General features: G+C 42.6%; 2 protein-coding genes across 12 annotated transcripts in view; both read left to right on the top strand.

Moving 5' to 3' along the window:
- ARID1B (AT-rich interaction domain 1B) overlaps positions 1-22,592 on the top strand; it is a 457,423-nt gene that overhangs the window by 318,195 nt on the left and 116,636 nt on the right. For 10 of the 11 annotated variants that reach the window (XM_040448795.1, XM_040448794.1, XM_040448793.1 and 7 more), the window contains one exon: positions 9,237-9,480. In XM_040448795.1, the coding sequence (XP_040304729.1) occupies positions 9,237-9,480 (244 nt within the window). Of the gene's footprint in view, positions 1-1,845; positions 1,851-9,236; positions 9,481-22,592 lie in introns of those variants that run through there. The other variant, XM_040448796.1, reaches the window with a different exon arrangement.
- Positions 4,421-4,926, top strand: LOC121013265 (MICOS complex subunit MIC10-like). Its single transcript, XM_040448797.1, has one exon. It carries the CDS (start codon positions 4,455-4,457, stop codon positions 4,689-4,691), a length of 237 nt encoding a protein of 78 aa, XP_040304731.1. The 5' UTR covers positions 4,421-4,454; the 3' UTR covers positions 4,692-4,926.

Below are 22,592 nucleotides of genomic sequence, written 5' to 3'. Positions count from 1 at the left end.
AAGAAATAAATGTCTCCTGAGGGTTCATGCCTTTTTGTTTTTAAGTTTTATTTTCAGAATTTCTACGTGCTAAGCATTACACTTCTAAGATAAACAGTAGTTTTTCACCACAAGAGACGCAAAAAGGTGGTGTTGATTGCTTTTCTGTTATAAAGATTTATGACATGCTTTCAGCAATAAAAACTGGTATCAGTAGAAAAACTCTAAATCTTACATATTTACAGATCTTGTTAGTTTGTCAATTTGCTTTCAAAGCACATGGGTCATTCATACCTTAGAGTTTCATACCTGACGTTGATATTTGTAAAACACAAGCCCATAAACCCATATCCCTCTTCCTGCGTGTAACAAGCTGATCCTTCCCCCTTTATAACTGCACGTCTCAGGAGTCGTCACCAACGGTTTGGGGGTGGGGTATATAAAGAACATAATCCGTTAAAGCCAAGTGTTCCTCATAATTAGTCTTTATTCACTGCTGTGCTATTTTAAGGGTGAGGTGTATATATTTCAGCTCACTTACCCATTCAGTGATTGTTACATATAACTGAAATGAGCAGGGTGGCTGCAGTCTGGAAAACATGTCACCGTTTAACCTGGACTGTAGTTATTGAGGTCCTTGCTGTTGTTCCTTTGTGTGTTCAATTTTATGTAACACTAAAATACATAGCTCTTTATAAAATGTTTTACAGATTTATTCTGAAGCGTTACCTATAATTGTAACCGTGTTCTTAAGGCATTCTTCGTTCCTAAACACTTGAAAACATGATTGTTTTCCTTTAAAGTGTTTAACATTTCTTTCTCGGCATTCCTCTGCATTCCTTTTCCTTCTCTGGTGACATTAGAAGCATCTCGGAGCCGTCCGTCGGCTCCCTGGCTCCTGAGAGTGGAAGCCCACGCGGCCTGCTGTGGGCAGAGAGAGGTGGTTCACGGCCGCGCCCACCCTTCTCGCCCAGTCTCTTTCCTGGCTTCCCAGTGAGCTTCCCCTCACCGCTCCTGGAAGAGGCATCCGGCCCACAGCTCTTGCCTTTCCACATTGTTCTGTCTGCCTCCAGGCTCCAGCACACCACTCGTCCAGGGGGCACGCCTTGGCTCCTGGTGTGGACCTACCGCAGACCGCAGCCCCCGGGCCTGCGTGCACCGGCTGAGGACGCGCTGTTGTGTCTTCCACACCGCTTACGAATCCACCCCTCCATCACAGAATTTCTTCCTTAAGAATTTATCTGACTAGCTGTTTGTCTCTCTTCATTGACACTCTGCGAAAGTGGGCATTTGAGTGTGCAGGATCAACAGTGCAGGCCAACTTAAATATAAAATGTCATTCACAAGTCTTTCCACCTCCTTTTCCATCACCGCTCTCCCCCGCCCACAGCTTCACCTGCAAACCTTAGAGAGGGCATGTCTGCCTGAGGATTGACACGCAGTACAGAGACCTCTCCCCAAATTATTCATTGTTCTCACTTTACTATGTAGTTGTAACCTCACAGGTGGTCTGTCATTTCTATTAATAAGTGCATTCTTTTTAATTTTTTTTTAACGTTTTTATTTATTTTTGAGATAGAGAGAGACAGAGCATGAACGGGGGAGGGTCAGAGAGAGAGGGAGACACAGAATCTGAAACAGGCTCCAGGCTCTGAGCGGTCAGCACAGAGCCTGATGCGGGGCTCGAAGTCACGGACTGCGAGATCATGACCTGAGCCGAAGTCGGACGCTCAACCGACTGAGCCACCCAGGCGCCCCCAATAAGTGCATTCTTTAAGATGCCGTTGCTCTTAGAATAATAACGGACCAGCAACTGTTCACACATGAGTCTTTTTTAATGTTTTCAGCACTGGCTTGGGCTTCGACTCAAGGTTAGGAAGCGTCCGGAGGCTCTTGGCTATGTTGGACAATGAAATCAGTTAAGAAACATTTGGGTAACGGGGCGCCTGGGTGGCGCAGTCGGTTAAGCGTCTGACTTCAGCCAGGTCACGATCTCGCACTCCGTGAGTTCGAGCCCCGCATCAGGCTCTGTGCTGACCGCTCAGAGCCTGGAGCCTGTTTCCAATTCTGTGTCTCCCTCTCTCTCTGCCCCTCCCCCGTTCATGCTCTGTCTCTCTCTGTCCCAAAAATAAATAAACGTTGAAAAAAAAAAATTAAAAAAAAAAAAAAAGAAACATTTGGGTAGGAACAATAGATTGGAGCTAATAAGATGCTATAGTTTCGTCATATAAGAAAATATACACAATGTCTCTGGTACATAGAAGGTGCTGAATCAATGGTAGTAAGAGTTGTTGCTAAAAAATCATCATTATTATGTTCATTATCATTATCATTTGTGAGCACAGTCCTAGGAGTGTAACCAAGTAGGGTAATGTTATTTCCAAGTGAAAGTTAATCCCAAATTCCATACAATGTAAAAAAAAAAACACAAAAAACTGTAAGTAAATTTTCTTACCAAATAATTTTTAAGTTCAGGACTGCCCATACTGTTGTAAAGGGTCTGTTTGTTGTTCTTCCTACCCTACATGACATCTTGAGACTGTTGTTAATAGTGGAAGAACAGAGAATCTCCCTGGGCAGAGTTCAAAAACTGAGAATAATTTAGGATCCCCCTGAGGCTCGTGCAATGGAAAAAAATTCCCTTACATGATGCATATTTCATACTTATATTGTTTACCACGTCTAAATTTAGAACACAGCACATTTCGTATCAGGAGTTCTAACCCAAGGACCTTTGAGGCCGGCTTCTATTTTAGGTGCTGATTTTTCAAAATCAACGGAAATACAACCATTTTAACAATTTTTGCTTATGATAGTGTGCGTGACTCTGAATCCTGCTTCTGTAAAGTATCGGTTTAGTTGATTATCCTACAAATGTCCCTTTGAAATGAGAGTTACCCATAATGGAATCTTGGCTGGAGAAAAAGAAAAAGAAAGTGGTTCTCATTACAATGAATTTTGACTTTGACTCATGAATTTTCTTTGCATTTATCCTTGGCTTTGGCTAAGGGTTTGTCATTTGTGGCGCTTGTGACTATGTTTAAATTAACATCAAACTTTTTTTTCCAGTTGGCCTCATACATCTTAAGGCTACATGTTATATATATTGTCACATATAATGAAGAGATAAATATTTATTATTTGGACATGTTTAAATAGAAAGTGATATATATAACTTGGAAAGAAGATGCTTTTAGAGCCTAAAAATTAGTGCTTTGGAGGATTTTTTTTTCACGGATTCTGTCTTACTGTGCCTTTGCATTTTTTTACTCGTTTAGACAGGAAGCCTAAGCTTTTAACTCATTTGCTGTCTAGACAAACGAAAACAACAGGGACTTGGGTGGGCTGCATGGAGAAGAAACCTACCAATATCATAGAGATTAAACAGAGTCACCGTGAGGTTTTTCCTTTGTGTATATATGGCAGTCAAATTATTGACTCAATTCTAATATCAGTTTCAAGGTGTGTTTGTATCACATGTCCAAAATGATACTTCTAAAATAAGGTTGGAAGGTACGAAGTGATTTTACAGTGTGCGAAGTATCAGTTTCTAAAGAGCTAAGCATCTGATGAGGCTGGGGGTGGTTAGCCTCGGGGATGTTAATTGGAAACAGAGGGCTGAGAATTCATTGCAAAATCTTAATAGCGAAGTCAGTAGTTTTCACTAGAGCATTTATGGTAAATATTTAGAAAGATTTGCATGTGCTGGCTTACTCTATATGGTCTTTGCAGCTGTATTTTACCATAGAGCATATAAATTCAGCGACAGTCACCAGTGACCAGTCAAACCCTTCCTCTCTTTAGCACCACACTTGGCACAAGGAGTCACTGCTCTTAAGAAAGTTAGGGTCCAGTTAGAGAAAAAGAAACAATGCATGTCTGAATTTTATACTTATAAATTCTAAAAAGGAGAAGAGACACTATTCCTGCTTTTGAAGATAATGGAGAGACTTTTTAAAAAGACCATTGAACCGGCATTTTAACCTGTGCATCAAACCCATGGGAAGTCACAGTGAGAAATCATTAACTGTATCCTATTAAAATCCTTAAACAAGAGACCTGAACTAGTCTCATTGATTGAAATATCTTCTCTGTTTCTAATTCAGTGTTTATCCTCGTGCTCTCTTGGGGCACTTCTGAGCAAGAGAAGACCAAATGTGTGTCTGTTCGCAGTTCTCTATCAGAGACTGATCTAATACTATCAACTAATTGTATTGAGGGCCACAGCTTAGAGTATGTTGGAGTCGATTTGCTTTTGTAAAAACCCACTTATTTAATTAAACAAGTGAGTAAGATTTTCTAACTTATTCCCAGGTCTTGGAAGAGACGGTAAGATGTCCCCAGCATTACCTGAATTCATCCTTTAGGAAGCTAACTTACTAGATACATTGAATACCATCAAAACCAAAGATGCCCCTGGATGTAGTAAGTCATAATAAATGAAAAATATTTTTAGGGAGCTGGGGGTGGGGAACATGTCGGACTCCGAGCTCGGCAGGAAGTGGGACCAGTGCATGGCGGATGCGGTCGTGAAGATAGGTGTCGGTTTTGGATTAAGACTGGTTTTCTCACTTACCTTCTTTAAAAGAAGACTGTGGCCATTAGTCTTTGGTTCTGGCATGGGATTGAGAATGGCCGACTCCAACTGTCAGCATGATTTCCAGGCTCCGTATCTTCTACACGGAAAATATGTCCAAGAGCAGGAGCAGTGACTTCCACCTGAGAACATCCCAGTGGGAGGAAAAGAGAAATCATGTCTATTCCTCAGGAATACTGAAGTGCCCTGGAGTCAGCTGACATTCTTCTGTAGCAATGTCCTCAGTAATGCTTTCAACTCCAGCACACTGTTTATGTATTTGAAACCAAGTCTGTTTCTTGTTTTGCATTTTCTCTCTGGAAATTGCAAGGAGGTGGTCTTAAAAGAAGTAAATTAAAAGTAGGCAGCCCCCCAGTAAATTAAAAGTAGGGAGGATCATCTATAACATGCAGACATGAGAGAATTTGTATGTCTGTTACGTGTATGTGTAGATGTCTAAAAATTCTTCCTATGCTCCTCCTTCGTGGCATGTTCCCATACACACCCCTCTGTCACTGCCCTTCCCCACCCTGTCCCATCGTATTGAATCAGGGACATATCTGCGCTCTGTGTTAAGTCCTAAGTGTTTCTCTTGTCAGAGTCTGCTAGCATTGTTATTGCTCCCCGGTGGCACTTCCTGCTCCGTGCAGTGAAATCTCCTGTACCTGTCACTCGGATCAGAATGAAAATTTTACATGGGCGGAGAGACGATGGTTACGGAGGGAAAGCCTTTGCAGGGAACTTCCATTTAAATTAAATTTTAAAGTAAAACGAGCTTTTCTTTTCTAAGGCACTGCTTTTCAAAAAATAATTTAACCATTGGCGGCAGAGGTTACATTATTTTGGGGGTGCTGGAAAGTATTCAGTATTCTGAGTGATGTCACATACTGAAAATCCAACTCGAGAGCTAGATTTTGCCAACTCTGCTTGTCCTGGCAGAATACCGAATTTACTGTGTATGAGCCATGCAGTCATTGCCTCACCCATCGCTCCACACAGCAAAGATGCAAAGGGAATGCTGTGGGGCAGGGGGACTCTAGCCCCTTGAAAGAGTCCTCTCTGCAATTACCTTACCTGCCAGCCTTCCAGCAAGATAAATGGAAGCACTGTAGCTTGAAGGTGCCTTGGTCCGAATGAGATGCAGTAAGGTCTCTCTGTTCTTTACAGGCATCATAGATCTGATAGTACTTATAAAAGAAGAATAGAGTTGGTGCCCTGCTGACTAAATTGTCCTCTAGAGGAGTATTAGTTACAGAGCTTCTTTGTTAACTAGGCTGAATGTTTAAACCACTGTTGAACTTCTTTTATTAACACGTTTTAAGATAGCTATACATATGGATACCCTGAGTGTCTGCAGGGCGGGAATATTTCTCTATAATTTACATATAAAAGTTACGTGTATGTATAATAGTAATATAGAAATTATATCTTTTTATTACTCTTCTGTTGCACTGAGGTCTAGTCAGCACTGAAATTCTGATGATATGTTGAACACTAAGAAAGCCACCGTTTTTATATTTTTCTCTTGGTATTTCCTTGATCAGCTTGTTGGATAACAGAAATGTTTTTCATGCTTTTGCAGCTTGAATGCAAGCTTTCTTAACACCCATCCGTGTCACCTGTTCGGCCGTAACTTGGAATTTTAAGGGAGGACAGGGAAGGAATTTACAGGTCGCGCAGAGAATGTTACAGATTTCCAAGTAACAATTTGTTTGTTTGGGTTTCTTATGAAGAAAGATTTGCATAAGAGTATTTAACTTCAGATGATGATGGTTAAAAAAAAATTGAATCTATGTCAAAGCCTTTTCTATGTTTAAACCCATAAGTAGTATAGTAAAAGATAATAGTTTTATCTCTAGTTATCTATTAAAAATTTGTTTTTCCTGCAACGAAGCATGAAAAGCCCACCTCTCCCCGCTCCCCGACTGTTTCTTGCCCGACGGACCCCTTGTTTATTGACGATGGATACTTGTTAGGTGTTAGAGAGTGCGTGCACACAGAGCCCGCCAGCCATCGTCACGGGGGCTTCCCAGCTTCCTCCACTCCTACAAAGAGAACTCGGCTCTGTCTGGCTCCCATTCAGTATTTTCCGGGTGGATGTAGATGTGGAGTCGGTCCCTGTTCTTGGCGAAGCTCCTAGGATTCCTGACATACAGGGTGTCACCACGTGGTTCGACTGAGGCCTGGCGCTCTCTCATTTACCCCAAGGAAGAGGCAAAGGCAGTAGACCCCGTACTAGAAATACTTCAGCTCTGAGTCAGGGGTTAGCAGACTTTTTCTGGAAGGGCCCGACAGTAGATATTTTGGGCTTTGCAGGCCACGGGGTCTCCATCAGAGTCTCCATCCTAGCCCCGAAGTGGCCGTGGTCGGTACCTAGAGGGATGGCGGTGACAGCGTTCGATAAAACGTTAACAGATACTGAAATTCGAATTTCAAGTATTTTTCACGTATCACATAGTATTACGCTTGACTTTTTTTTTTTCCTCTCAGTCATTTAACAACATTTGGTTCGCGGGCAGAGCAAAAACGGGCAGCGTCCAGCTGGAGCGCCCAGGCCAGAGCTGACAACACCTGCTTTGACGAGCCCCGCCCGTGTGTCCCTTTGCAGTTCTGTGAATTGGTTACATCCGGTCAGGAGGGGGCTGCGTTGGGAGCAAGTTCTTAAACCCCAACCCCTCTTCCACCACCCGCACCCATCCTCGCTCTGAGCCTGTGCCATGAGGAGTCCGCAGAGAGCCGGGGGTGGGGGGAGGGACGGCTGGAACTGGCCCTGTTTGCTCTCTCAGCAGATCGACATGAGTGCACGAGTACACTTCTAATTTCGGTCTTGTTTCTAGAGAGTCAGAGAAGTGCCTTGATTTCTGAAGGGTGAATACTTTCTACGTTGTATACAGCGTGTCCCTTGCTTAATAACCTTTCTCTCTTTCTGACCCTGCTTCGCAAAAGTTGTGCTCAGTTCCGAAAGTCTGCATGGAACTGTCGTTGAACCCGGTAATCCAGTTAAATACAGTGTTTTACCAGCTGAATATGTGCAAAATCATGCAACTTGTGGGCCCTGAGTAGAAACGTTTATAGATTTTATCCTCTGAATTTTGAAAATACGATTCAGTTTTCCTCATTTTATTTTGGAGATTCGATGATACTTTCTCCAGTGGTGATAATGTTCAATCTACCCTGATACTGTTATATTTGCTGTTATGTTTGTTACTCTAAACCTAGATGCGATTCTTAGATGTTACTCTCCTTAGCATAAGAAATTTTTGTTTTTCTGTACCATTCATTTTTGCGAGGTTTTTGTAGCTATTTGAGAATGTTATTTTTTAATTGTTGGCACTTTTGCTGTTAAGAAAGAGAAGCTCGTTATATGATTTAACAATGGTTAACAGAGAAACTTTCCAGGAGACTGGGATCCTCATCCTGAGTTTGCTTTGTGACATTTGGGGGTACCCTGAAGACCCATAACCAGCTATGCTTTACCTGGTCCCTTTGGTATTTCTTGGTCTAGATTCAGTCTACCTCCACCAGTTTTCAAAGCCCTAGTTTTAGAAGTCCCACTAGTAGTAAGCAGTGAGATAAGCTGAAGGAGTAGAGGGTATAAATTAAAATTAAATATGCGCTGTAGACAATAACAGAACCTGGCATTTCTGATCCCATTCTGCAGCATTTAGTCCTAGATCATCAAGGCAAATAATTTTATACTGCAGCCCAGCCTTTAGAACTCAGCCAGCTCTAGCTCTGGGCCCCACCTGGATCTCCAGACTCTCAGCGACCTGGGAGTGCCTGCTGGTGGGTGACCCATTCTGGACCCTGGCACCACAGCAGTGAGGAAGGCCGAACTCCAGTCTCTTCCTTTCATTCTGACCAGGTTGCAGAAGACTCCTCTCTCAACTCTCTTCATCCTCTTGCGTAGATGGTTCTGTCCTCAGTGCTGTAACCTTCGACAGTAACTAACTGAGCTGCAGTTTCTGTGTCTGTCAAATGGTGATGTTAATAACTGCCTTACAGGGTGTTAGGAACAAATCAGAGTTGGCATTAAAAATTGTTTGTTTAGCTTAAAGTTGTTATAAAAAGTAAGGTATAACATGAGGACCCATTTCTGCCAACATAACCTCAAAGGGATTTATTTTCACAGGATCCTACAAAAGTATACACATAACTATTTTATCATAATGGCACTTACAGTTACTTAAGATGTAAGCATTTCTTACCACAAGGTTTGATTAAAATTCTGCTGTTCCATTAGAACGTAATCGTTTGAAATTCACATAGTCCTTCAACGTTGACTCCAAATAGAAGGATCCGGAGCTATAGTTTTCAGTTTATGGAAATCATCATTTCTTTCAGATGGTAAAGTCACCATCGGAAGTGCTGTTTCCTGTAACTCTTGGAACAGGTTTGGGGGACAAGTGCTGGCAGCTTAAAGGAAAGCTGTCAGGTGGTTTTATGGAAGAGTGGTATACAGCTTTCTTCACTCTTTAGGGCTGGGCCAGATCTTAGGGTTCAACTCATGAGAGACCTCCTGAAAGTCTTCTAAGAACGAGTGGCCATGCTCTGAATTTTGGGTATTATCTAGAAAAACTTTGTCTCCGAAAGGGGCATTGTTGCAATTTTGAAATACCTTTTTGATCAGGCATGGATCCAAGAGTGTTACTTTATAAACCTATTGGTGTTTCTTTCTCAGGACCTGTCTGGCTCCATTGATGACCTCCCCACGGGAACGGAAGCCACTCTGAGCTCAGCAGTCAGTGCGTCTGGATCCACGAGCAGCCAAGGGGATCAGAGCAACCCTGCTCAGTCGCCTTTCTCTCCACACGCATCCCCCCATCTCTCCAGCATCCCCGGGGGCCCGTCGCCTTCTCCTGTCGGCTCTCCCGTGGGAAGCAACCAGTCACGATCTGGCCCAATTTCTCCCGCAAGTATTCCAGGTATTCATTTCTTAATATTTATTATTCCACTCGGTGGTAAAGACAGACCTAGTGTTCATAAATGGCAACATACATTCCACGGTTTGTTTTACTATTCAAAAACGTGGTGATGAAACCACATGGTAATGGAACCGTGTGTTAGAAGCATAACTTTGAGAGCCCCGATTCCCAAAGATATTCAACTAATGAATAAACAATAAACACTCAGTTACTAAAATCACCCGCTAGTTTGATGTTTTTGGTTTGGACATTGACCTTAACGCCAGAAATTTATTTATTCTCAGTGTCTGTTTTGTAATGATTCTATGCATAAGATTCTCTGTTGATGAGTGCCACTGAGGTAAGATTGTGGACAAGTATCGGCCTCAGTTTTTATGGTTCTATTTAATTTATTCCATGGCAGTCCGCTTCTGACGTGTAGTGTGTGTCCCTGCCAGTGTTTTCCTGGGCCAGCACACATTCACGTCCTCGTCACTGATGGAGACTCGCCTCCTGGTTTTGACGTAAGGAGTTCACACGCCAGTGAACTCAGCAGCCACGCTTCGTCTGTGTCTTTTACCCCCTTTATTGTGTACGTGGGGGTGTTTGTCTGTCTTTCTGTTGCATCATACTCCTCCAGCTTTCTTCTGTCAACATCATCCCTTTCTTTTATCAGCAAATTACTAAGTGTAATTTATTTCCACGTAGCTTTTGCTAACATGATCTAGGTGGCTGCCGGAAGGTGCCTTTTACTAATGTATTAGAACGAATATTAAATTGTGGATAAATCTTCTGATAGTTTATTCTGTTCTCTTGAAAGCATGGGTGGTAGTTTTACCCCTTCTTACATTTTACTGCTTTTGTATTTAAAAAATGCTTATTATGGGATGTTTTATATATAAATCTATATATGTTTATATTTATATAGATATCTATATCTATATAGATAGATATCTAATAAATCTATATTTATATAGATAAACATGTATATATAGATATAGATAAACATATATATCTATATATATAGAGAGAGAGAGAGATAGATAAACATATATATATGTATATATGTGAACACATACAACATGCCAATGATGAGACATAGCTATCAAATGAATACTCGTGAACCCACCGTCCTGTTTAAGAATTGGAGTATTACCAGTTTTGCTGTGTCTACCTGTGTGTTCCTTTCTTATCTTTAGTCCCGTCCCTCTTCCCTGCCTCAAATACTCTGTGAACAGTTTTTTTTTAATTGTTCCTTTTGGGTGTTTTGTTTTGTTTTGTGGAAGAATTTTATTATAAAAATTCATAGAAAATATTAGTTTTATTGAGTTTTGAGATTTATAGAAACGTATGTGGAGTGACTATATAATTTATCAACCAAGCTGAGACACTTTTGGGGGCATGGAAGTGTTGCTATTAATAATTAGGGGACAGTAGGCATAAACTAGGAAGATTCTTGTCAAAACAGAAAATGCGGTTATCCATTCATGCTGTAAATGGTCTCCCACAATTTGCTTTTTTGACTAAATGTTCTGTTTCTAAGGTTCATCCATATTTTAGATACAGCTATAATATAGCACATTTTGATTTAGGCATTCTGATGTTAACCTTTCTTTCAGAAATATGTTTGTCCTTACAGAGATTGTAATTAAACCTGGATTTACCCACCTTCAACATTTTTAAAGCTCCGAATACTTTATATTCCAGAAATCCTTAGGCAGTTTTTGGTGTTGAGATGATTTTTGAAGCATCAACTACCTAAACATTAGGAAATCATATGTAAAGTATTATACTTGTTGAGCAAGAACTCCTTTCGAAAATTGGATCAAAAGGACTTTTCTTAGTAATAGTAACTTCAATGAAAACTCCTCACAGGGATAAAGATATTGTAGCTTTTTATTTAAAATTCCTGACATGGGTAATTCGCAATCTGTTGATTTTCATACCTATGTTTATCATTCCAGTGGGGATTTTGAAACTCCTTTTTCACTCTTTGGATTTTGATGTGGTGTAGAACACAACATACCCAACAAAAGGGCTCACTTTGGACACATGGTACCACATACTGTGGAGGAGGTAGCTCGGCAGGTGAACTGGCTTCAGAGTCTGGTGCTTAGCTCTGTGTTGTGCAGCATAGAGTTGGTCAGCGGATTACGCTTCTGATGACCCCCTAGCCCCATCTCAAATGAGGCCTGTTGTTTGTAGTCGCTGCGGGTAAGGACCTGAATAGGAATCTGTCTGCCAGCTTCTTGGGAAAGTAAGTCTGTAGTAGAATGCTTTCAGGTTTCTTGGAAACGTTGTTTAAAGCACACAGCGTGTTTTTAATTTTGGGTCCGAAATGCTAACTGCCCAGAGCCTACGTTTTCATTTCACCATACTAGTCCAGATCAGCTCCTTGCATCCCTGTGGCACAGGGAAAAAATGACACAGCGGAAGTTCCACTTTTGGTGGGGAGGAACGCCCTTCAAGTAGATCCGTAACCGTGTTTGCTGAGTGTGAAGGTACAGAGTAATGGGACTGTGCAAAACATGGCAGAGAGAACGTTTCTTTAAAGTTCGTGTTCTTCTAAGAGGAGTGACCTCCTGGAAAAGCTGGTCGGCAGTTTTGACACCTGTTCACTTTTCTCCTGGGTGGAACCACAACACTGCAACTGGATGGACTTTAAATAATTAGCTGATCTCACCTCATTTTATCGCCACCTACTAGTTTTATAACCTTGGACAGGCCTCTGAGCCTCCTCTGTGCCTCAGTTTCTGCATTTGTAAAGATTATAACCACACCTCCTAGGGTTCCTGTAAAGATTAAATGTTGATGCACATAAAGGAGACACATGGTAAACACTCAGTGCATGTTCCCTGTCGCTGTGGTTCTGGTTATCGTTAACCGAGACCCGGAGGCTTGCCCTGTGCTGTCCAGAGCAGCACAGGTGGTTTTGGCAAGTCTTCTGATTGGGAATCCAGTGGTGTTCTTGTGCATTTCAGAAGACATGAATGCCAAGTTTCCAGTGACGATTTGCTGTGCTTACTGAGGTTACTCAGTAGGACCTGCTCAGAGCCAGCCATGAAAGCATAATGCATTTTTACAAAGTTGAATCTATGTTTCTTCTAACTTGGGGGAAAAAAAGATGGTAGGTTAGTGGTTGATCTTCTTGGGGATCAGGTCTGAGAAAGTCCAGAGGAGGGGGAACAAGCGTCTGCACCCTTGCTTCACTTAGATCACAGGCAAATTGGTGATTGTGTGGCACGATGAGCAGGCAGTCTAACGTAAAATTTAACAACGGATGCAGTTTAAAATCTGGGGTGATTCCTCATACTTTTTGTATGTATTGAGACCACATCAACTAACTGATCAGTACCACCCTCTCAGTGGCATTAGCCATGGCTGCCGCATGCAGTTGAGCAGGTTCCTCACTGGACAAGGACATGGGCCAGAGGGGTAAATGGGAGTGAAATTCAGGCTGTTCTGTGGGAAGGGGCACCCTTTTTTAACTCATGCAGAGGACTCACACATTTGTCCACATGCTGGCCCTGTACCTCCTGGTGGCCGTCCTCCATGGCTTGAGTTCACATGCTACCTGTTTCTCCACTCTGTTCCCAAAGCTGAGCCTAGGGACATTACAACATCCGTTTTTGAGATGCTCATCGTAAATCTTATGTGTTGTTATTTTAAGGGGATTTGTTAGAAATCATGCATATTTTTGTTGAAAAAGAATTTGGTCTTCTCTTTCCCTCCACCTAGCCTGTATGCCCTTGTTTTTTTCCTTTTTTTTTTTTTTTTTTTTAATGTATTTGTGTAAACTTGTCATAGGTAATAAAACCACATTTTAGGGATGGTCATAACGTTGCTTGTTCTTTTGTTTTAAATTTAACCAAATGCAAAGACACTTTTCCCTTAGAGAACAATCAGGCCCATTTAGTAATCTCACCTTCTCTTTCCCATCCTTAGTCCTTATGTTTAAAATTTTGTTAATCCACGTTAGATCCTAAGATAATGTACAGTCTCCCGCCCTTGGCCTCTGAGTCTGTACTGGTGAAGTAAAACCACCAGGTAGTGACCACATGGTTTCCCACCCAGGGCAGGATACTCAGACTGCTGCTTTGGGAACATCTGTTTGGAATTTCCCCATTTTTATTTTTTCTGTCTGTAGTCTTGTGCTTTCTTTTCTCCCCCTTCCTCTCATTCCCAGCACTAACTTGTTTTTTCTGACCTCACTTCTCCCCCATCACCTCCTACTCGACTTGCTACTGCCTCTCCCTGTGTCAGATTGACTCTTTCAATCATTGTCTCTCCAGCAAGTCATTGTTCAAATGCACAGCTGTCGTGTGGCTGATAGCCTAGATGCTGTAAAGCCAGAATGTTGTGGGGGCTTCTTCCTAGTGCTGCTTCCCAGGGTTTGTTGAAAAAAGAGCAGTCATTTTTCTCCATCTCTGTCCTGGAGAATGAAATTGACAGCTAATGAGAACTATCACAGAGGTAGATAAACAAAAGCCCAGTAAAGCATCCCGAATGGCTGAATCTGTTTCTTGCCTGTTAAACCGATTCTCCACCCACTGCAAATTTGCCCTCCTATCATGCTGCCTCACGAACATTGTGAGTGTCATGGGAACAACTACTGTGATACATTCTGGCACCACATCGGCCCTGGCACATCCCTAACTCAGTGGGGCTTTTCCTTCCTGCGTTCTTTTGAAAAGCAGGATGGAGATTTTTCGTGGTAAGTAGCCACATGGATTCTCCCTTTGTTTGCACATAACTCCAGCACTGCAGCAATCTATGGTTAGAAGTTAAAGAATTTCAGCCCTGGTTGTTTAATCTAAGTGAGCATTTGAGGACCCAAATGTGTACGTTACTCCATCCCCCCGTGCCATGATAAATTTTCTTGGTTTTTGCTGATTGTTTTCATTTCTCTCTCCTCTTTACGTTGATGTATTTATACTTAGAGACGGAAATGAAATATCTTCATCTTTCTAATTGGCAGCGTGCATGTATATACACATTTAAATCGGGCAAATCTAACATCGGGTGCAGTTGATTCTGCGAGGTCTGATATTAGGCATCTGGTTTCCCTTCTAATAAATGATCCCATCCCACTGTACTTTGGCTGCTTACTGGCTTACATCCGAGAGTTGTTTGCCTCGGTTGTAGGGAAATAAACTCTTGGATCTTGAATGCATCGTGCGGGTCTTACACTGGGCCTCGTTCGTCCTAGCACGCAGTGAGGCTGACACAGCACAGCATCAGAAAGCATTGCCGTTGCCAGAAGATTTAGTGGATGTTAATTTCACTTGTCTTGCCTCCAGAGCCAACCATTCCAGTTTACTAACAAAGCAAAAATGTAAATAAGCCCAACTTTTTTAATTTTTATTTTATTGGCTAAAGGCTTTTGTCAGCTTTTTCCTCCGTGTGCTGTAAGCAGCCACGGTGTTTAAATATTAAGAAGGGTGAGCGTACAGCGGGGAATGGTGATAGGCAGGCAGAAATTAACACTTCACAGCCTGAGAAACATTTTTGTTTACAAAAACTTTAACCGTTCAGACTGCGAGGGGCAGTTCATCGGTTGCGTTAACAAAGACCTAAGGATGGTAACTGTAAATCTCCGAGTAGATTTCCCTCGTCTTTTTTTTTTTTTTTTTTTTTTAAGAACCGGCATCTGTGCCAAGAGTCCAATTTTAAGTCCCTTTCATCTGACAGGAGAAGGGCTACAGATTAGAACAGCCTGGGACCAAAGATACACAACTAGGTTTTCATGTTAGTGTCCTGATGAATACATGTTTGTTTTCGTGGCCATTCCTTCTGGCTTAGTCGTAGGTATCTATTTTAAGACCAATCAAAGATCCTATCTTCCTGGCCATCACAGGCAGAGAGAAAATAGAGTTGCATCAGATATGAAAGTAGAACTCTCCATTTTTCAGTTTTATGTGCCTTGCTGTTTGAAGTCTCACCTCCCACATCGCCCCTCCCCAGCTCCACTGCTGGCCGAAGGAGACTGGGCGGCCCTGGGTCAGGGTGGTTTAAGAGCTGAGAGACCGTGAGGGAGGAGGGCGAGGTGGAGAGGAGTCTTTCATTAATCTTTCAAGAGCTGTCCTCATCACTCCCATCTTTTGCTATCCGTGCCTCCCTCCTCTGGAAGCCCTCCTTTCCCTACCTCTGCAGTGGGCTGGAGCCTTCCCCAGGGCGCACGTCTGCAGGCAACCTCCAGGACTGAGTGGCTTCCCGGGAGCCCCCCTGGACACAGAGCGCCCGGCCGTCTGTGCCCCTTTACCTGTGCAGACTCAGATATGGCAGATGACTTTCGTTGCGTCCTGTGAAAAGGACCACAGGTTTTAAGAGCCTGTAGAATGGATTTGCCAGAGATCGCCCTTCCACTCTCATAAAGCACCAGTTACCTTATAGTTAAGCCTGATTCTCTGAAGCGTTATCATGTCAGTTCCTGGATGCTGAGTGATGCATCCCGCCTACCAGCTGGTCATCATGAATTTGCACCCCTCGGGAAAATCTGGGAGATGCTAAAAGAATGAACTCCCAAAAGGGTAGCACGTATCTGATTAACTATGGAAAATGTAAACTCTTTGGGCAGCACCGTGGTATATTCAGAGCTCTCCTGTGGAAGTGCTCACCTGGTTCTCCCCTCCACTTAGCAAGTGAGAGCTGAGATTTCCGTGAGAGCCGATAGAGCCGCACAGACAAACAAGAAGATATTCTGGTCAAAAAACTCATTTTCTTGCTTAATCTGACATTCAGACAAGCAGATTCTGGAAGGATGCTATAATGGGAAAGAGAAAAATGAATTGCATTTAGGAGTTAGTCATAGGCTGGAGTGAACAGGAAGGATTTTAGTGAGAGGAAATGATAGTTCCTGGTCTAATTTGTCAAGATTAGTACCTATAAAATGAACACCGGAGGGTGCAAGCCAGTATCTCTTGCTTTTTTAATCCATTCCTGTCGGATTTTTAGAACTCTAAGGGCTGAAGCCTAACCCATCCTAAACAAATAAATTTTCCACTCTTCAGTTTATCTTTGCTTAAAACTCAGGGTAAAATTATGAGTTTATTTCACTCTGTGTAAGTGGTTCTAAACCGGTTTCCTGTCATGATCACATCAGTAGCGTCTCTGAAATGGCACTGCACGTAATGACACATTTTTTACTTGAAAGTCTGCACAGTCACCCTACCTGGTAATCTTATTTTAAAACATCTATCAAGTGTTCCTTTTTGGCTTCTCTCGAAGTAGAAATCCTGCAACAGCTTGTTGCAAGGAAAATGCATGCTGCTTATTGGCAAGCTGAGCAGGAAGAAAAAAAAAATTCTTAAACACAAAATGCCATTGATATATCCGTGTTTTTAATCTGTGGCAGCCTGGAAAACATCAATTCAGCAGTTCTACAAACCGTGGAGAACTTCAGCCAGTATTTTTTTCCCCCTTACAAAGTAAACTATTTGTATGTTACACAAAACAGTAATTTCAGATCCATTCCAAATGATGCTTAGCAACACTTAAGAAAGCAACTATATATTTTGTCTTTGCGAGAGATGTGATTGCATCTCCGTGTGCCGTAGTTCTTAGATACGAGAGCCTCCCCCTTTAGGGTACTACTTTAAAATTCGACCAGGAGCCTGGTTATGGAGACTCGGCACTTTGGTCATGGATATGTTCCTGCTGTTTCTCGAGGGCAGGTCCCCCACTGCTGACCTGCGGCCAGACCCTTGCGTTTAAAGCAGGTGCCCCAGGGCTCTGAGCTACCCTTTGCTTAGGAGACCCCTCCGGACCCAAGTCAGGTATGTTGATAATTGGGGAGTGAGTATTTCTTCTTTTTGTCAAAAGCAGAAATGTTTTCAGTTCTTCCATTCCACCGGATTTCCAACTAAACCCTTTCCACTTCTTCCTTCACATTCAGAAAGAAGAGAACATTAACACACATCAAAATACGCATTCCCAGTCGGTTTTGGCTCCCCCTCTCAGTTAAAATTAAGTTACGCAGTTCACTTTAAACTCTCCTCTCATTTTCCATTCCCTTTCTTCGGTCGTCTGTGTCTGAACATATAGGGAAGGCCATGTCACCAGGGTAGTGTTTTGGTGTCGTTCTCGCTCTGTCAGGTTAGCAGCGGCTAATGTGTTTCCCTGGCTGATCCAGCCGTCCACACCCACTTTTCCATTATTTTTTTTACACTGTTCACTGTAGGAGCACTTCATTCGCCTTGTTTACTGTTTGATTTCATTTCTCCAGCTGAGTAGACTGTCACCCCCTCTAAACTTGTGCTTAACTGAGTAATGCTGCTTCTTGAATCAGCAGAGTGCTGCTGCAGTTGAAATGCTATTGGCATTGACCTGCTGTGTTTTCTGTCCTCCGTGGGAGGCGAGGAATTGGAATGGAGGGGTACCAGAGCTTTTGGGAACTAACTTTAGCCCAGAAGTAAAAGTCTCCCAAATCATCTGACTTCTCATTTAGGAAAGTGGTGATAAAATGAGTGGTCCTTAGAGTCAAGATGTCCCTAAAGGTGACTTCACAAACTTGTGGTCTGTGTTTCTGTATTTTCTAAAGGGAATAAATACCAGTTGTGAAGTGAACAAGCGGGTGTTACGGCTATTTCCCTGTCTTCTGATAGCCCTGGAGCCAGGATTATTATGATGTGTTGATTGATTATAGCCGTTAAGTCTCTTACTAATCAGTTTCATCACTTACTCTCAACTCACACACTTGCACCTTTGATTTCTCTTCCATAACAGGGTGATACGGGTTGTCACTGACTAATGAAGAACAGAATTGGTTTCGGCATGAGACAAACGGAATGCCGACACCAATCCTAAAATGCATTAATCTTTAATAATTCACATCTGCATGTTTATAAATGATATAACCAGGGATTGTTAATGTTGATGTTCTCCCTTCCAAACAGAAAGTGACATAGGAGTTTGTACTTGCAAACTACACTAAATGCATATAGCTGAATGCCAAGAATGTGGCCTTGCTGAGGATGCCAAATGTATTAATTCACTGGATGGTTTTTTTGAAAAGTAGCATGTTGTACTTTTGCTGTTGGATAAATCAAGTGATGTCCTGAGAAAGGCCAACGGGCCCAACTGCTCCTTTTCCTTCCACCCTTGTTTATCATTCTCTTCTTTTCATTCATTGATTCGGCCAAGTCCCGAATACATCTTATGCTGCAGGCGTGTTTCTGGGAACTGGGGACAATGCACTGAACATAAATGACAAAGGACCCTGTCCTCGTGAAACTTAAATCCTAGCGGGAAAGATGGGAAATGTAGTTTATTACCAGGTATGGTTAGGGGAAAAAAATCAGGTTGCTTCTTTCAGACAGCAGTGATTGGGATAGGTGTCTCTTAGAAATTAATATTCGAACAAGGGACTCAGTGAACAAAGGCAAAAGCGTTCACTCAGTGAATATCTGGGAGACAGGGACCCCCGCAGAGAGTCAGCAAGCACACGGGCCCTGGATCAGTACTGCGTTTGGTGTGCTGGGCAAGGAAGTCATTGGGGCTGGAGCACAGTAAGGAGGGGGAGATGGGGACAGCGTGGGTAGGCAGTTAGATCAGAGGGTAACCAAGGGCCAGCTTACATGGGGCTTTGTAAGTTATGATTGGGATTTAAGAACTTATTTTAAGTATAATCGGAAGCCACTTGGCAGGAAGAGAAGGCAGAGAATGGGGTGATCCGATATATGCTTTAAAAGGATCATCCTGGTTGCTAAGTGGGCTACAGGGGTCAAGGTTGGAAGTGGGGAGACTGATTAGGAGGCTACTTCAGTAGCCTCGGGGAGGTTGGTCACGGCGGGATGTGTGAGTAGCAGAAACAGGGGCGGAAGAGTTTTGACCCCTAAGTTTGGTAGATGGTGGTTCTGTACACTGGAAGACAAAGAAAAGAGCAAGTTTTTGAAGAGGGAATCAAGAGTTTGGTTTTGAACTTGTTACATTTGAGATGCATATTAGGCATCCAAAGGGAGATTTTGAAGCTGGTTCTAAGAAGAATCTGGATTCCGAGCAGAGATCTAGGCTAGAGAAGTACGTTTGTGAGTCATCAGCATTCTCGACGAGATTACCTAAGGCACCTAGCCTGCATCATAATCACCTGGAGGGCTTGGGAGAGCAGGTGACTGGGCTTCATACCCAGTTTCTGACTCAGTAGGTTTGGGGTAGAGCTGGAGAATCTGCATTTCCAGCATGTTCCTGGTTGATGCTGAAGCTGCTGGTCTGGGAACTGGTGACCTGGGAAACGAGCAAAAGTCAGTCGTTCCCAACCCTGGCTGCACAGAGCATCCTGGGAGAGGATGGGTGCGAGGCCCAGCCCCCAGAGGTGCCGAATTAGTGGGTCCGGCTGCAGTCCTCCACCAGCACTTTTTAAAAAGCTCTCCGGGTGATTATTTTGTATAGCCAAGGTCGAGAAATACTGAGAGAAGCATCCTGAGGACTGAACCCTAGGGCACTGAGACGTGTAGAGACTGTGAACAGGGAAGGCAACAATAGCCAGTGATAAAAGTGGAAAACCAGGGAGAGCTGGGGTTCTGGAAGCCACCCAAGAAAGTGTTTCTAGAATATGGAGAGACCACTTCCCCTCCCTCCCAGTACAGCTTAGCACTTCTCTAGAAGTGTCCTGAGGGCATGTTTTAAAGGGAGCCAGGGTTCCCACTTACCATCATGTATGTATTAGAGGAATTTTATGGATAAATAACCTCATGTTTTTAGGGCAGCATGTTGCCATCTTTTGACCTTGCTATAAATAGGTTGTGATTCAATTGAAATTATAATGTCACAGGAAGAAAATTCTTGTGATAAAATAATTGCTATATTCTTAGGTCTAACTCCCAATATTAACAGAACCCCTAGTTTCACAATTGTTCCTTGAAGTTTCACACAAAATCCAAGAATCATGTCATTTAAATTCTACTTGAAAAAGGACGAAAACCTGTATTTTTTTGAGAGCTGAACCTCGGTGTATATACTCTCTCTCTTTTTTTTTTTTTATGTTGCATCAGTGCCTAATATTGGAAGTTGACGGCGGGAACTAGTTCAGTATTCCATGTGTTCATACCTACTGATTGTGACTTTGTGTCAGCAGCTTGCTCCTAGAGCTGAATTCCTTTTGCCCGGAGTATCCGTCCCGCCCCTCGCTAGCCTGGAAAGCTACTTATTCTCGATGATCCAAGTCCAGCATCCTTCCCTTTGCAAAGGCCTACGGCTCCCTCCGTGCCAAGGAGAGTCCACCTGTCTCTCGGTGGTTCTCCAGCTGGCCCAGGGGCCTGTCGAGGGCAGTGAGCACTGCTTTTTTTTCTTTTTGAAATCCCTGGTGCCAAGCATAATGCCTGGCAAGTCAGAGCATACTCAGTAAATGCTGACCAAATTAAAGAGTTTACAGTTCGCTTAGAATAAGTAGGAACTCAAGAAAAGAAAGTTGTAAAGTTGATTACTTCTATGACCTGTCCTCCTGTGGGCTGGGAGCCATCTTTCTACCTTTGTATTTCACAGTTCATGGGATCATTCTATTTCCCTTTCTCCTGGAAGAGATTCCACTATGACAGATGATTTTACTTTCTTTTCCCTTAAAAATAAAACCTGAAATAGTAGTCGTAAGATTTGTCAGTCTAAACCAGACTTCTGCAGTGTAGGCCCTGCCTGATTTTAATCCATAATACACAAAAATTGTGCCATATAAAAATTGTAGCAGGGGCACCTGGGTGGCTCCGTGGTTTGAGCATCTGACTTCAGGTCAGGTCAGGATGTCATGGTTTGTGGGTTTGAGCCTGCATTGGGCTCTGTGCAGATAGCTTGGGGCCTGGAGCCTGCTTTGGATTCTGTGTCTCCTTCCGTCTCTGCCCCTCCCTTGCTCATGTTCTCTGTCTCTCTCTCTCTCTCTCTGTCTCTCTGTCTCTCTCAAAAATAAGCATTAAAAAAGATTTTTTTTTTTTTGATCATAGCATAATTCCGGAATTGTCCAATATCCAACTTTTTTCATTGTCTCATTATTTTAAATAAATTATCTCTTACTAATAACTAACCCTATTTTCAAAGAAAATGGCCAGTTAAGAACAGATTGGTTATGGGGACTATTGTCATAATCCAGATGATATTCCCATCCCCCAACTAAGTGGCATCCGTGTTGGCTAGATAAACATGGGGTGGTGAGCAAGGGCTAGCAAGACTGGAATCTGGGCTTCAGCAACACATGAATCCTACGCTTGAGATATTTGAAAGTGACAAGTGGAAGATAAAAATGGCTGTTTGTGAAAAACATACATTTCAAAAGCATACTTGCCGAACACTGACTTAAAGTCAGAAATTAAAGAATTGATAAAAAACACACGAACATATGGTCCAGAATGCCTTCCTTCCTGTCCGTGTTGCCTTAGTCTGTCTCCCGTGCTCTCAGAACGACTCCCATACCAGAGGCCCCCGGTGACCTGGCCTCAGTCCCCAGGCCCCTCTGCAGTCAGCTCTGAGAGTGTCACATTGCCCATGGCCAGGCCCTGTTCCAGACCCTGCTTTGGTCCTAAGTGGCCCCTGAGAGCACTGCTGTTCCTCTCCCCACGCAGCCACCCCCGGTGCTGCTAACGGTTGGCTGCACCTCTTGGAACATAGAGATTTCCATCAGAAGCTTTGGATTTCTTTAAGTTTTTCAGCATGATGCAATGCTTTAGCTTTCTGTCAATTTTAAAAGTAGTTTTAGGGGCACCTGGGTATCTGCAGTCGGTTGAGCGTCTGACTCTTGGTTTTGGCTCGGGTCATGATCTCAGTGTCATGGGATCAAGCCCTGCATTGGGCTCCATGCTGAGCATGGAACCTGCTTGGGATTCTTTCTCTCTCCCCCTCCACCCACTCCCCGACTTGCTTGCTCACTCTCTCTCTCCCGCAAAAGAAAAAGAATAAAATAAAATAAATAAAATAAAATAAAATAAAATAAAATAAAATAAAATAAAATAAAATAAAATAAAATAAAAGTAGTTTTATACCAAGAATTTAGAAGGCTTAAGTTTTATCACAAAAATAAGCACTCATTATTTAGTGTAGTTACAGATATAATGAATTTTTAAAACCTTTAGAGAATAGGATTTTAGTACATAAGTTGACAATTCCATACCTTTTTTTTCTAAGATTTTTTTTCATGGTTTTTTTTTTTTTTTTTT

Source organism: Herpailurus yagouaroundi, unplaced genomic scaffold (genome assembly GCF_014898765.1).
Source record: "Herpailurus yagouaroundi ecotype Mexico unplaced genomic scaffold, PumYag 198, whole genome shotgun sequence".
Taxonomy (NCBI): Eukaryota; Metazoa; Chordata; class Mammalia; order Carnivora; family Felidae; genus Herpailurus; species Herpailurus yagouaroundi.
Note: the sequence above shows the minus strand (reverse complement) of the source record. Positions and strands in the feature narration are given on the sequence as shown.

Coding starts and splice junctions, on each gene's coding strand:
- LOC121013265 (XM_040448797.1), top strand. CDS start 4,455: ATGTCGGACTCCGAGCTCGGCAGGAAGTGGGACCAGTGCATGGCGGAT.